Raw genomic sequence first — 12,772 nt, 5'->3', positions numbered from 1 at the left:
TTTGAGGAATACTATAGATACTCCTAATCATGAAATTGCTAAATTAATGAGAATGTGTGTGTGTATACATGTATATGTATGTGTGTGTGTGTGTGTGTGTGTGTGTGTGCGTGTTTCACCTCTTCATTCCCCATTCCATTATTTTAAAAATATATCTAATATTATTCAATCTTTTTGTGGGTTATCAATTTTTTTAAATAGCCATTCCTTTGACTCTTTTGAAAGTAGCCACTATTAAAACTGCTTAAATAGGCCAGGCGTGGTGGCTCACACCTGTAATCCTAGCACTCTGGGAGGCCAAGACAGGAGGACCACTCAAGGTCAGGAGTTCGAAACCAGCCTGAGCAAGAGCAAGACCCTGTCTCTACTAAAAATAGAAAAAAAAATTAGCTAGGCAACTAAAAACAGAAAAAAAACAAAATTAGCTGGGCATGGTGGTGGACACCTATAGTCCCAGCTACTCAGGAGGCTGAGGCAGGAAGATCGCTTGAGCCTAGGAATTTGAGGTTGCTGTGAGCTAGGCTGATGCCACAGCACTCTAGCCTGGGCAACAGAGTGAGACTCTGCCTCAAAAAAATAAAAAAATAAAACTGCTTAAATATAAAATAAATATGCAAATAAAATCATGAAAATATAATTGAATAGGTAAAGTAGGCATAATATGCTCATAAGTTACAAAACTAACCTTCTTATTAATTTATCATTTTAAGAAATCCTATTCATTATTATTCTATGCTATACCATGTTACCCCAATACTATGCCAGAATTTTCCCAGGAATTTAAAACATAATGAAAGTAGAGTACATTCATGCATTTGAAATTCAATATATCAAGAGATGATAACTCAGAGCAAAATTAGAATTAAAAATTCTCTGAAATTACATCTTTGAAGTGTTCTCATAGACTGGTGCCTGGGGATGTATATTCTCTTCCATACCCCTGGATTGTACCACTTGTGTAAGGTTGGAGATTATTGTCTGTATCAAATCAATTCTTTGGAGCTTTTTGATGTGACCTGTACCTGCTCAGGGGTGTGTGTGTGTGTGTGTGTGTGTGTGTGTGTGTGTGTGTAGTGCCGTGCTAACTGAAATATGCACATAAAACTGTCTTCACTTTGCACAGGTCCACAGCAACTGAGGTAACAATGGTAACAGCACAGAACATACAAAGTGAGGACAGAATTCTGATATGAACAAGTTTCAGTTAATACAGCACTGCACAAAGCAAGGATTGCCTTTCTCCCTACCTCAATCTATGTGTGTGTGTAATTTATATAAGCATATATGTATATATAAAGTTTAATCTTATTTATATTATTTATATGTTATATATTCTGATTTTTTGTCTTCATTCTTCCATTTTTTGGATGGCATGTGTTAAAAATATCTAGCAAAAAATATTTTTTTCATGCTATCTTAGACAAGGTAGCCTTAAAAATAATTTTTAATTGATCTATAGTTAACTTCACTTTTATAAATTGTACACTTGTAGGTGCTGATGCTATTTCTTAGGTGCATAAATGTTTGTGATGTTTGTATCCTTTTCTTCTACAGTTTATTACAGTTAATTGTTACAGATACATCTGTGTCCCTTATATTATTTTTGCCTTGAATTTTATTTTTTAACTATTAGAATTGCCAGTATCTGTTTTCTTCTGCTTCATATTTGCTCGATTTTTCATTTTTCTTCCTTCCTTTATTTTCAATATTTCTCTGTCTTTTTTTAACTCTGCTCTGGAAGTCTTTTTTAATTGATTAAGATAGCATATTTACATTTATTATACTGGCTGTTATATTAGGACTTATTTTTGCTGCTTTTCTTTATATTCTTTATTTAATGTGTTTTCTTTTGTTTCTCTTTTCTTTTCTACCTTCCACTGGATAGATCTGTTATAATCTCTTATTATTCTTATGGTCATTGCTTTTAATCCTAGACCAGTGGTTCTCAACCAAGGGCAGTTTTGCACCCCCGGAAACATCTGGTAATATCTGAAGACATTTTTGGTTGGCACATTGTAGGAGATGCCACTGGCATCTACTGAATACAGAGAGGCCAGGGGTGACACTAAACATTCTGCATTGCACAGAAGAGTCTCATCATAACTAACAGTTACCTAGCCCAAGATATCAATACTGCTAAGGTTGAGAAACCCTAGGCCATACTCATATTTACTTGTCACTGTTGATTTCTCAACCATATGAATATCTCTTCTTCCATTAGACCCATAGTTCAGCCAGCATGTTTTAATATTCTTTCGGTTTTCCAGGACTTGCTCATTTTCCAGACATGAGTTTCCTTTTATGCTTTATATTTGTCATCCTTTCTTGCATATTTTCTATCCTTTTTCTTGCTATCTTCTGGGAGTTTTCACCAGAACTCACGCAATACAGAACAGTGATAGATGTAAGCATGATACTATATCCAGATGAAAGAGCCCAGCACTCACGGGCTGCGTCCTACACAGTAGTTCCGTGGGAAGAGAGCCCTGTGGTTGGATAAGGATGGAAAACTCTGCCTACGTCGTCTTAGAAACTCATAATTTATATTAAAGCTTTGAGAAGCCTGGAGTAGAACAACCCACTTTATTTAGTTTAACCCAGCATTACCTACACTTTCTTGAGCAGGAAACACTTTATTTCCCAATATTTGTTCCAGTTTAGGGAACCACAGCTGAGAAGTTATGGGAAATCATAAACTAAGTACAGAACTCAACTCCTGCTCTTAAAAAATATTTAATGTACAGAGCCTTAAAATTTAATGTTTTAGAACAAAAGCTAAAATTGTCTTTCTGGCTAGATACTTGCACACGGAAACTTCCAGAACCACACCCACCAACTCTTGAAGAATTAAAGTTTTTCCTATATATCATGCACCCTATTAGAATCTAGAAGCGCTGAAGCTATATTTCTTAGTTAAGGTACAGACAGAATTTTTGTGTACAGAGAAACAATAAAAAGGAAAAGCCACAGAGGAGGAGAAAGTGGAAATGGCTTTAAGACGCTCCTCTGTGACTTTATCCTTCGAGTCCTTTCCTAGTACAAGAGAACGGAGCTTCTACATCATTGGCTTAGTGGTACGAAAGGCAAGTAGATTTTCCCCCTATCTCGTGTCCCACTATTTAGTAAAGTTATAATCCAGCCATAGCGGGAGAATCCTTGGAGATTTTTCCAAGATTTGGTTGTCAGAAGGAATGAGTTACTCTGAGAAATGGAAGCCACGTTGTATTTTTTCTGATGGGCTTAGGAGACCTGGGTAGGGGATTGATTCTCCTTTTCAATGAATTATGGGTTCACTTACCCATTCAGCTCTTAACAGCAATAGAATTTTTATTGTCCACTCTTCTATTTTAGATGATGGTGTGGAAACTATAACTACAGTTTTTATTTTGAAGACAAATCAAGAGAAAATAAATTTCTTGTTTCTTCGGCAAGTTTGTTTCTGTAAGCTTCATTAGGACTTTCTGATTAAAATTTTAATAACCTGCATAAATCCTTTCTCGATTATAAACTGTGGAGCAGGAGGTAGGATTCTACACACCAGAAGCATCCAGAAAATAGAGTCTTTTTTTTTTAGGAACTTAATACATCTCTACATGTTGTGTACAAAATGTGTAATGACAAAATTTTAAATAGTACTGACATAAGCTAACGTTTCAGGCTATTATTAATGGTTTTACACGTTAAGTACCATAGGGCTGTGCAATAGGGGGCCCTAGTTTGAGCCCAGACTCTACTTATTATTAATAAATGTCTGACACTGTTCTAAGACCACTACCTGCGTTAGCACATGTAATCCTCATGACAAAACGTTGAGACAGGTACTAATACTATCCCCATTTTGTGGCGAAGGATGAAATAAATTGCCTAAGATCATATCGTAATGGTGGAGTACCACTCCTGCCTCCCGGGGGTTGTGAATGTTGCTCCCACAGAAAGACTTCCGCCGTGACAGAGAAAGCAAAGGGCCTCCAGGTCGAGAGCCGGGAGCAGCCTGTGCTCACTGTGGTGGACAGCGTGGCTTGGCCCCGCACCCAGGCCTGTCCTCGTGTCTTCTCCAGTGCCTTCTTCTAGTGCGGAGCCCGGGCTGCTGAACATTACATTTCCAGACCCCTGTGCAACCGTGCTCCGATGCACGTTTGGTCCCTTCATTTAGCTGCCCCTGTGCAGGATTGGGAAGGGGGAAGCGTGAGGATCTTCCTGCTCGTTGGCCCGGGCTGCTATAAGCATGACCTTGAGAAATCAAGCTTTTCTACAGTGATGCCCTAGTGACCACGCTCTAGCTTCCTGGGCATCAGCAGGCAGTGGGGTGATGGTGGCAGTAACCTACCCTGCTTGCCGCTGGCTGGTCACTGTCTTTGTGGGTGGAGAGGCAGCAGCTACAGCTGGACGGCAGCCTCCTGCTCTCTGGCTTGCAGCCACTGTCCCGAGTTCTTGTACTCAGCAGGTCCCAGGGTGGCCTTCTGAGGGGAAGCAAAGACAGCAGCTTTGGTGGGGACCAGGTAGTCAGTGTTATTATGGGGGCCTACCCTAGAGTCCATTCTTCAGTACTGAATTCCCTGCATTTAATCCCTTTCTGCATAAAATATGTATACCAATTCTGTTTTTCTGCAGCTGACCTGCCAATACACTTGGATTCCTAAGCCAAGTCTAGTGACCCTTCTCACAATTGGTTATAGGTGCCTTTGGGGAAGGGGTTGACCTCTCAGCACAGATGGTCCAGGCAAGAACACAGACTATTCTATTTTCTTGTGTGCTATTTAGTGTTATTATTAACACGAGGGAAGGGGATACTTATCAGGACCAATTACCAGTCCCTTAAAGTGCGTTGTGTTTAAATGTGTACAGCAAAATATATCTTTTTCTCTTTGACATGTGTGTTATTTTGCCATCTTCATCAGCCTCTTCTGATTCTTCCTACCGCACCCCATCCTTTTCTCATTTGTGCTCCTGTGGTTCCTTCACACTTAACCCATTCTTATATTTCTATATCCTAGTGGGAGTAGCTGTTTTCTTGAACAAATCCTCAAATATAACAGAAACTCCCTGAGAACATAGGCCATGTCTTGTTCACAGGTGTATCCCAGGGCTTAGCACAAGGCCTGGAATGGAGCAAAGTACTCGGCACACATCTTCTCATGCCTGAACGAACATGGTCCTTCCAGGTGTTACTGCATATGAACACCTGACCGTCACTACTAAAGTGAATGTTCCAGTGATCAGAGTGGATAAATTCAGGCAAATACCATCCCTTGGAGAACTGTTATAATGAGGCAAATTTCTACCTGGGTGTGAGACTCGTTATATCTGTACTAAAGACCCAGGGAGCTAGGAAAATATTATGCCTTTTTGCAGAAATGAGGCAATTACTGTAAAAGACGTATTGTGCAATCATCTTAGTAACCCAAACAGGGCTGTGAACACACACTGTGAATATAAAGACAGGCAAATTTTGCAAACAAGTGATTTTTCAAAGGATACAAACAGTTCTTGCTGTTAATGAAGCAGTCAGCTTTGCACCAGTCATCTCTGCCAAGGACGGGGCAGCCACAAATGTGCAATCCACGTAGCGGGTCACAGTGCATTTACCAGCGACCTTGTTTAATCCTCCCAGCAAAGTGGAGGTTATTAGGGCTGCACTTTGCAGATGGGGAGCCTGAGGCTGTAGAGGTAGCACTATTGGTAAATGTCACGAAAGGCCTCAAGATCTTGGTTCTTTGGCTTTAAGCTCAGTTTTACACTTCGTGCCCACCTGTTTTCTCAGTCCCACCAGATGTGCCATGTGAACCACAGGGCATCTTAGGGGCAAAAAGGGCAAAATGACCTGTTTCCCTCTCCCCGGAGGCAGGGCTCTGGGCAGAGCCCTGGGCTGCCATGGAGGCAGGGCTCTGGGCTCCAGCCCCTGCAGTAGATTTGGACTCTCAAAACGTGGTTTTCCCCACGGCCTCAGGCCCACCTAGCTCAGATTACTTCCTGGTAAAGTGGACACTGCAAGAGCCCCATAGAAGATCAAGGTAACAGTCACATCCCTGTCTTGGTCTGCACTGAAAATGAGGGGTCTGGAGCCAGGAAATGGCAGGCAGCTTGGTCTTCTTGGATCTGTCCTCCCGAGAATGCTGCGCTCCTCGCTGGGCACTGGCTTCAGAGGACATCAGGGGGTCGCGATGTGATGAGCAGAGAAACAGCAAGTGGGGAGAGCGCAGGTGGGGGCCTCCCAGAGCTCCCACGCACATGCACCCCATCTCAGGCCTTGGCCCATGTCGGGCGCTCACCCGGCCTTCTACACACCCACCCTTGTTCTCCACCACTCGTCTCTGCCCATCCATCGGTGCTCCCTGACTACCCTGCCAGACTCCTTCCCTGTCACCCTCTGTCACAGCACTCTGTTCTTTTCCTCCATGTCTCTTATCACAAGTTAACAATCATACATTTATTTCTTTGCTTAATGTTTAAAGTCTGTCTTCTCAATTGTTTGCAAGAAACTTTAACTCAGAAGAGACCCTGTTGGTTTTACCCAACACCATGGCCCCTGCACCTTCCCCAGTGTCTGTGGAATGGACAAATGAATGAGTGCATGGAGGCAGGGAGGGATCAGTTTATGGGCGAGTCCCATGTATAGGATGATTATGGTGCTCGGGCTGGCGTCTGTGAGAACTGGACACCAAATGGAAAGAGCATGACTGGACATTTTCTTTATGTCCCATCCTCAGGCTCAAATAGGGATCAGCCCATAGAAGCTTTAGGAGGAAGATTCTTACACTGAGATTTCCCACGTGTGAGAGCTATTCAACAGTGATGTGAACTGCCATAGCAGTAATTATTTCTCTGTTTCTGGAGGTGTTCAAGAGCCACCTGGATGATCTCTTGCCAGGAGTGTTGTGGGTGGGGAGGAGACTCCTTCATTGAAAAGAGTTTGGTCCCAATGCTGTCTTAGGATGCTTCCAGCTCTCATTTGTTGTTTGTTTGTTTGTTTGTTTGTTTTGAGACAGTGTCTTGTTGTGTCACCCAGACTAGAGTGCAGTGGCATCATCATAGCTCAGTGCAATCTCAAAGTTCTGGGCTCAAGCCCAGAATCTCAAAGTTCTGCCTCAGCCTCCCGAGTAGCTGGGATTGTAGGCTGCGTGCCACCACACCCAGCTAATTTTTCTTTGTTTTGTAGGGATGAGGGTCTTGTTATGTTGCTCAGGCTGGTCTCAAACTCCTGGCCCCAAACAATCCTCCTGACTTGGCCTCCTAAAGTGCTAGGATTACAGGCATGAAGCCGCCACACCCAGCTGCTTCCTGTTCTCGGATTCTCCGATCCCAAGTGCTTTTTCTTCTGTTGAGCTGGAAGCAGCATTCATATCCTTTGCTCTTTTTCTTTTTTGTGCTCAGTATGCTGTTGACTGATCTATTTCTCTACTCTGCTTTCTTCTTCTGGGGATATAGATGAGGTCTTGTCGGAAAACTTTCTGGACTATAAGAACCGCGGAGTCAATGGTTCTCACCGGGGCCAGATCATCTGGAAGATCGATGCCAGCTCTTACTTTGTGGAACGTGAGTACTGTCACCATTCTTGTTGCTTGGCAAACTTGGATGAAGCAGAACTCAGCTGCTTTGTTCTGTGTTCTGTCACATTGCCTCCACTAGCAAATGTGCCACATAAAAGGGAGATGTGGATATAACGAGATCCTTAAAAATATTTTCGGTAGTCAATAGTGAAGTCTACAGCAACTGGATGACAGCCATGCCGAGGGCCACTCCTTTAACACCAAGAAAAAGCTTGGTTCGTGTTCAGAAGCCCCTGGACTCGGGACCCTGTGGCTCATGGCCCTTAACTCACTCCAGGGCTCCTTGGGGTGGTCTCCACTTTGCCATAGTTAGACCCGTCTTCCCAACATGTATCCTGGCTTCCATTTTGCCTTTGTTTGAGGCAATCCTTCAAGACTGCCTGCCCATGGCCCCAGCATGTTGGTGACACTCCACATTTTCCTCTGACCTTTTGTGCTGGCTACAGCGCCTCAGAACGGGCTTGGCACCTTAGCACCGCCAACCTGTTTCTTTGCATTTTGATCTACTGACATTTCTAGATGTATAAACTTGTTATCATGTATCTTGTTGAGACATTTTCTCAAATGTTCTCCTATCTTTGAAATTGTTTTCAGAGTTATGACAAGATTTTTCTCTGGGTCTCCATACTGGTATGTGTCTCATTGCATGAGAACATACCTGTCTGGGCTTCATATTTGCCTACTGAAGGAACACACAGATTACTTTTAGTCCATAGCTCCTTCTTGTCCACTTGAGTATGAAAGAGTGCTTTCATGGACAAACCCCTTCATCCACTCTCTGATTCTTAGCAGGTATTCATTCAGTGTAGTGTGTCTGAAAGGAAGTGGAATAGTCTGTTATTCCAGCTACCCAGTTCTCAGAGGAAAAGATACAAGGCTAGGCATCTGAAGTTATCCATTGCCATTTGCCTTGTGATCCAGAAAAACCTACATCCTTAAGCATTTACTCTTATTTTCATGCATGCATTTGAGAGATACTTTGTAAGACTTACTGTACTCCAAGAACTATAGAAGTGACAATGAAAGGCCTGGTGTCTGTCTTTCCAAAGCTTATGGTGTCTTTGCTTCCAGCAATGATATCAATACTTCTTTTCTGTGTCAGCTCCTGCAGAATGAATAGACAATGAGGACATCTCATGCTAACAGAATGCAGAGGGGAAATGATTTTATGAGATTTGGTTGCTGGCCCTTGGCTTTGAGATATTAATAGATAGGCAGAATGAAATTCCCAACAAGAGAATTTCTTTCCCTTCATATTTATCTCCCTGACTCTGGCTTTTCTCCTCTCTAATCCATCCTGCACACTGATAGCAGACAAAATGCCTTAAACCCAATTCTGCTATCAACTCCCCCAAATCTTCATGTTCCCTCTTTCCTGCTGTATCAGTTGAAATCTCTGTGCCCGGCTGCTAGGGCCCAGCATAAACTCACCCTCAGCCCTCGACCCTCCTCCATCCTCCCCTGCAGACTCCCTCTGCCCTGCCCATCCTGACCTCTCCCCAACTCCACAAATAACATCATTTAGCATAAGAAACATGGGCTTTGGGGGTGTAAGGATGGCTCCAACAAGTGGTACCTAATATAAACCTCCTAAATTCCAATAAGAACAGAAATGATAAAAACTCACATTAGCAATGATTGTTTGATATAATAATCAACTGTATACACCAGTCTACATTGGAAGTTTCATAGGAGAGTTTTTCCTTTCATACTATGTACCTATTTTCTTCCTTTGGGTTCTAACTGAGAAATAGACACAAGGACCCAATTTAGGGCCAAAGTACAGTAGAAGTTCTCAATGGTGCACAAGCACAACTCACAAGTTTTTATGTTTTTGAAGTAAGGGAGATAAGTATTAAGAAAAAGGAAGCCTCAGGGTGGGAATCTCACTATATTTAACTCAAATACAAGAGCCAATGACCCTATTCCATAAAGTCATGTCCTTTCTACACTTTCATAGTGTAAGATCTCCTGACTGTCTCCTCATTTGCATGAGCCAACACATAAAAAAGGGGGAATTTGTGTCATAAATTAATCCAGCAATAGTGCCATTCCCTTCAAAGCAGTTTTTAAAAATTTCTGTGACATATATGGAACATTTCCTGTATATTTATCTCAAGTAACAAACCATTTCATATAATTGTCTTCATTGGCAGCTTGAAAATATACCTTAAGTATTATTAGAAGGACATTGTTATATCAAATAAGCTTTTCATGATATACAAACATTGGCATAATTGAGTGAAAGAAAGCATATTTAAACTTGGTCAATAGCAGTGTCCTATAAAAGACAAATGGCTTGCAAAGAGCATGTTCAAAATAACTGAAAGTTGAATACTTTAGAGAAATGACATTATAAAAATGTTTTTGTGCAAATGTGATAAAATTCTGGCCTTCAATATTCCTATTGGACTAACAATATTCCAGTGTTTTGGGAAACTGTATAAATATGAAATAGAAAGGGCAAATATTACATTTTGTGAATTTTGTGAAATGAGTAATCAATATATGAAGAATGAATGATTCAATACTAATATAATTTATCAAAAAAGTAAAATTTTATCAAGATAAAGTTTAATTGAATTTACAAATGATTAGAACATTAACTCAGGGCACCCTTATAAATTAAATAAATTTAAATTCTATAGTGAATTATAGCTTTTGGAGTTTGAATACATTACAATTGTATATCATATGCTATATAAACTTATAAATTTTATGTGAAATTATTTGCTTTCAAAAATGTATGCTTGAGAAGGTGCCGAATTAACACGTAAGGAGAGATGGATGTACAAAACGTTCTGATCTGGCTAATCTCCATTAACACATCAAAGCATCAAAGGTCTTCTTGCTTCAATAAAAATGCAGAATCCAACCCATTGTCCAGAAGGCTACAAAAGTTTTTGCTCTGAATCGCAAATAAGACTCTTTGCAGTCTTGCACTAGAAATAAACACATTAATCTAGCTGGTATGTTATGCTCTCTTTAAATTAAAAATAATTTTGCAGACATTAAACACTGGCTAGATTTTCAATATTGAAGTACAACAGAAGGTCATTCTTTCTACCTGGGGATTAAATTAAAATAATGAAATAGAATGAAGTTTTCCTTTTATTTTTGTTTTCTATTTGTCTCTTTATGTTTTCCTTTTATTACTTTTTTAATGAGAGTAGAGGTATATTTCAGATGACCTGGAGTCTATAATGTTCTAATAGCACATTTCCTTTGGGGTAATGATTCAATTTAGAAGTAGGTAATTGCTATTGATTTATACAATTTTTTAATGGTCTGACCAAATCAGATTTTGAAAGTACCACCAAATTAGGAGTATTCTAAACAAATGTTTTCTGTAGTCTCCAAGGAGTTACATGCTTGATAAAAGACTAAAGAAAATAGGGCTTGAATCATTTCCTGTTCTCTGGCATAATTTTTCTCTTGTGAGCACCTGGCTAATGGACTATAGTAATAATTGCTGTAACATGAAAACTGGAAAGATGCAAATTTTAACCCTGGCAAAAGAGAGAGCTGGTGAAATTTAACTTTATCCACCCCGATAAGATCTTACAATACTGTATTGTTGTAGTAACTCGATTATTACCTTTTAATGCACGCAGCTGGGCTCAGCTGGCAAGCCTCACACCTTCAGAAGGAGTTGCCACAGTCCTTGTTGGTTGCATGCTCCTGTTGGAAGCCCCTCAAAATCAGGGCTGGGGTTGCCCTGAAACACTGGGGAAATGGGGTGACCCTGAAAGGAAGACATCTTTGTCATGATCTCTGTCCCAGATCTGCTCTGTGTATCTCACCAGGCATCAGATTTTAGTAAGAAGAACCGAGCAGCATGCCCAGAGTGGCCTTTGATTACAGCAAAAAGAGACCACGCTCAAAGGGGCATCCCTTCTCTGCCCACTCTTGTTTCTCATCACTGTCATGAGCCCTGTCTGCTCACAGCTGTCCAGACAGATGAAAAAATCTAGAGTCATTTTCAACTTCTGTGTTTTGCTTTAGAGTCCCGTCCCCTGATCGGCTCCACCGGTCCCCAGGGCGGGTCTGTGTCAGGTCAGCCTCTCAGATTCAACCCATATCCACCCTCACTTCCGAGTGTGGAAATCTGACCTGGACTCACACCCAGATGACTGCCTGCTCTGGTTTTGTAATTCCCTGCACTTGTCAGAAGAACATCCCTCAACTCCCTTTTCAGCACGTCAGTTCCAAGTCTTTTCCCATCGCTTCTTCTGTCTAGTCTGTTCAGGCTGCTATAAGGAAACACCCCAGACTGAGTAATTTATAATGACCGTTCTGGAGGCTGGGAGGTCCATCTCAAGGCACCGACAGACCTGGTGTCTGGTGAGGGCCCACTCTGCTTCCACGGTGGCGCCTTTTGCTGTGTCTGCACATGGCGGAAGGGGCCAAAAGTATTAATGCCATTCAATCATCATCCCAAATTTAAAAAACACACAGGGCCCCTATTATACATAACAGAAAATCTAAGCAACTGGTCCTGCTATATATTTGTAATGCCTCCTTCTTAAGTATGGCCAGGTGAGCTTTACATGGGTGGGTGGGGGTCAGAATCCACCACCCCACTGAGCTTCAAAAGGTGACTCCCAAGTGACATACAGCATCATGACCACAGTGGCTTGAGAGCTCCACACCCCCCATTCCCACTGTGGCCCTTTGGACTCTGTTTCTTCATCTATAAAATGAAAGTAAGGGGGTACATTCCCACAAGGTGGTCCCATGGAGATGAGCTGAGAGCACAGGTGACATGTCCAGCCGTGAGTCTGGGACAGCGGGCACTCGGTCAACAGAGGCTTTGAATGAGGGCTGCAGGTGGCGCAGTGGGAGGCGTCAGGACGGGAATGTGCATTCAGCTTTGGTTTCTGCTCTGGAAATGGACAAGGTGGTGTCTTGGTGACAACTGTGACTTGCATGGCTGTATGCTGAGAGTGTTCTGTGGGGAAATCCTCGGCAGATGGAAGGGCACTGCAGGGAAAGCAGGGTGCTCGCTGGCTTCCTCCGTTGGCATTCTGGGCGTGCCGTCCCCCTGGGGCAATGCAGCCAGAGCCAGGCAAGCTTGCTGGGGCAGGAGGCACCGGCTCCGTGACCAGACACAGGGCTTGGTCAGGCCACAGTTCAGATAGCTAAGGTGACACATCGTTAGAGCTTTTTATTTGAAATTGGGTGTGTTTTCGCCAGGGTTGCTCTGCCTTTAGCACCGTGTGGCT

The 12,772-nt window shown here is 42.1% G+C and overlaps 1 protein-coding gene across 4 annotated transcripts in view; it reads left to right on the top strand.

Annotated features, from left to right (window-relative positions):
* Positions 1–12,772, top strand: part of HECW1 (HECT, C2 and WW domain containing E3 ubiquitin protein ligase 1) — a 405,077-nt gene that overhangs the window by 176,460 nt on the left and 215,845 nt on the right. For all 4 annotated transcript variants that reach the window (XM_020289912.2, XM_020289913.2, XM_076006287.1 and 1 more), the window contains one exon: positions 7,426–7,533. In XM_020289912.2, coding sequence (XP_020145501.2) covers positions 7,426–7,533 — 108 coding nt within the window. The remainder of the gene's footprint in view (positions 1–7,425; positions 7,534–12,772) is intronic.

The sequence above is a fragment of the Microcebus murinus genome, chromosome 9, assembly GCF_040939455.1.
Source record: "Microcebus murinus isolate Inina chromosome 9, M.murinus_Inina_mat1.0, whole genome shotgun sequence".
NCBI classification, from domain to species: domain Eukaryota; kingdom Metazoa; phylum Chordata; class Mammalia; order Primates; family Cheirogaleidae; genus Microcebus; species Microcebus murinus.
This window is presented reverse-complemented; position numbering and strand designations above follow the sequence as displayed.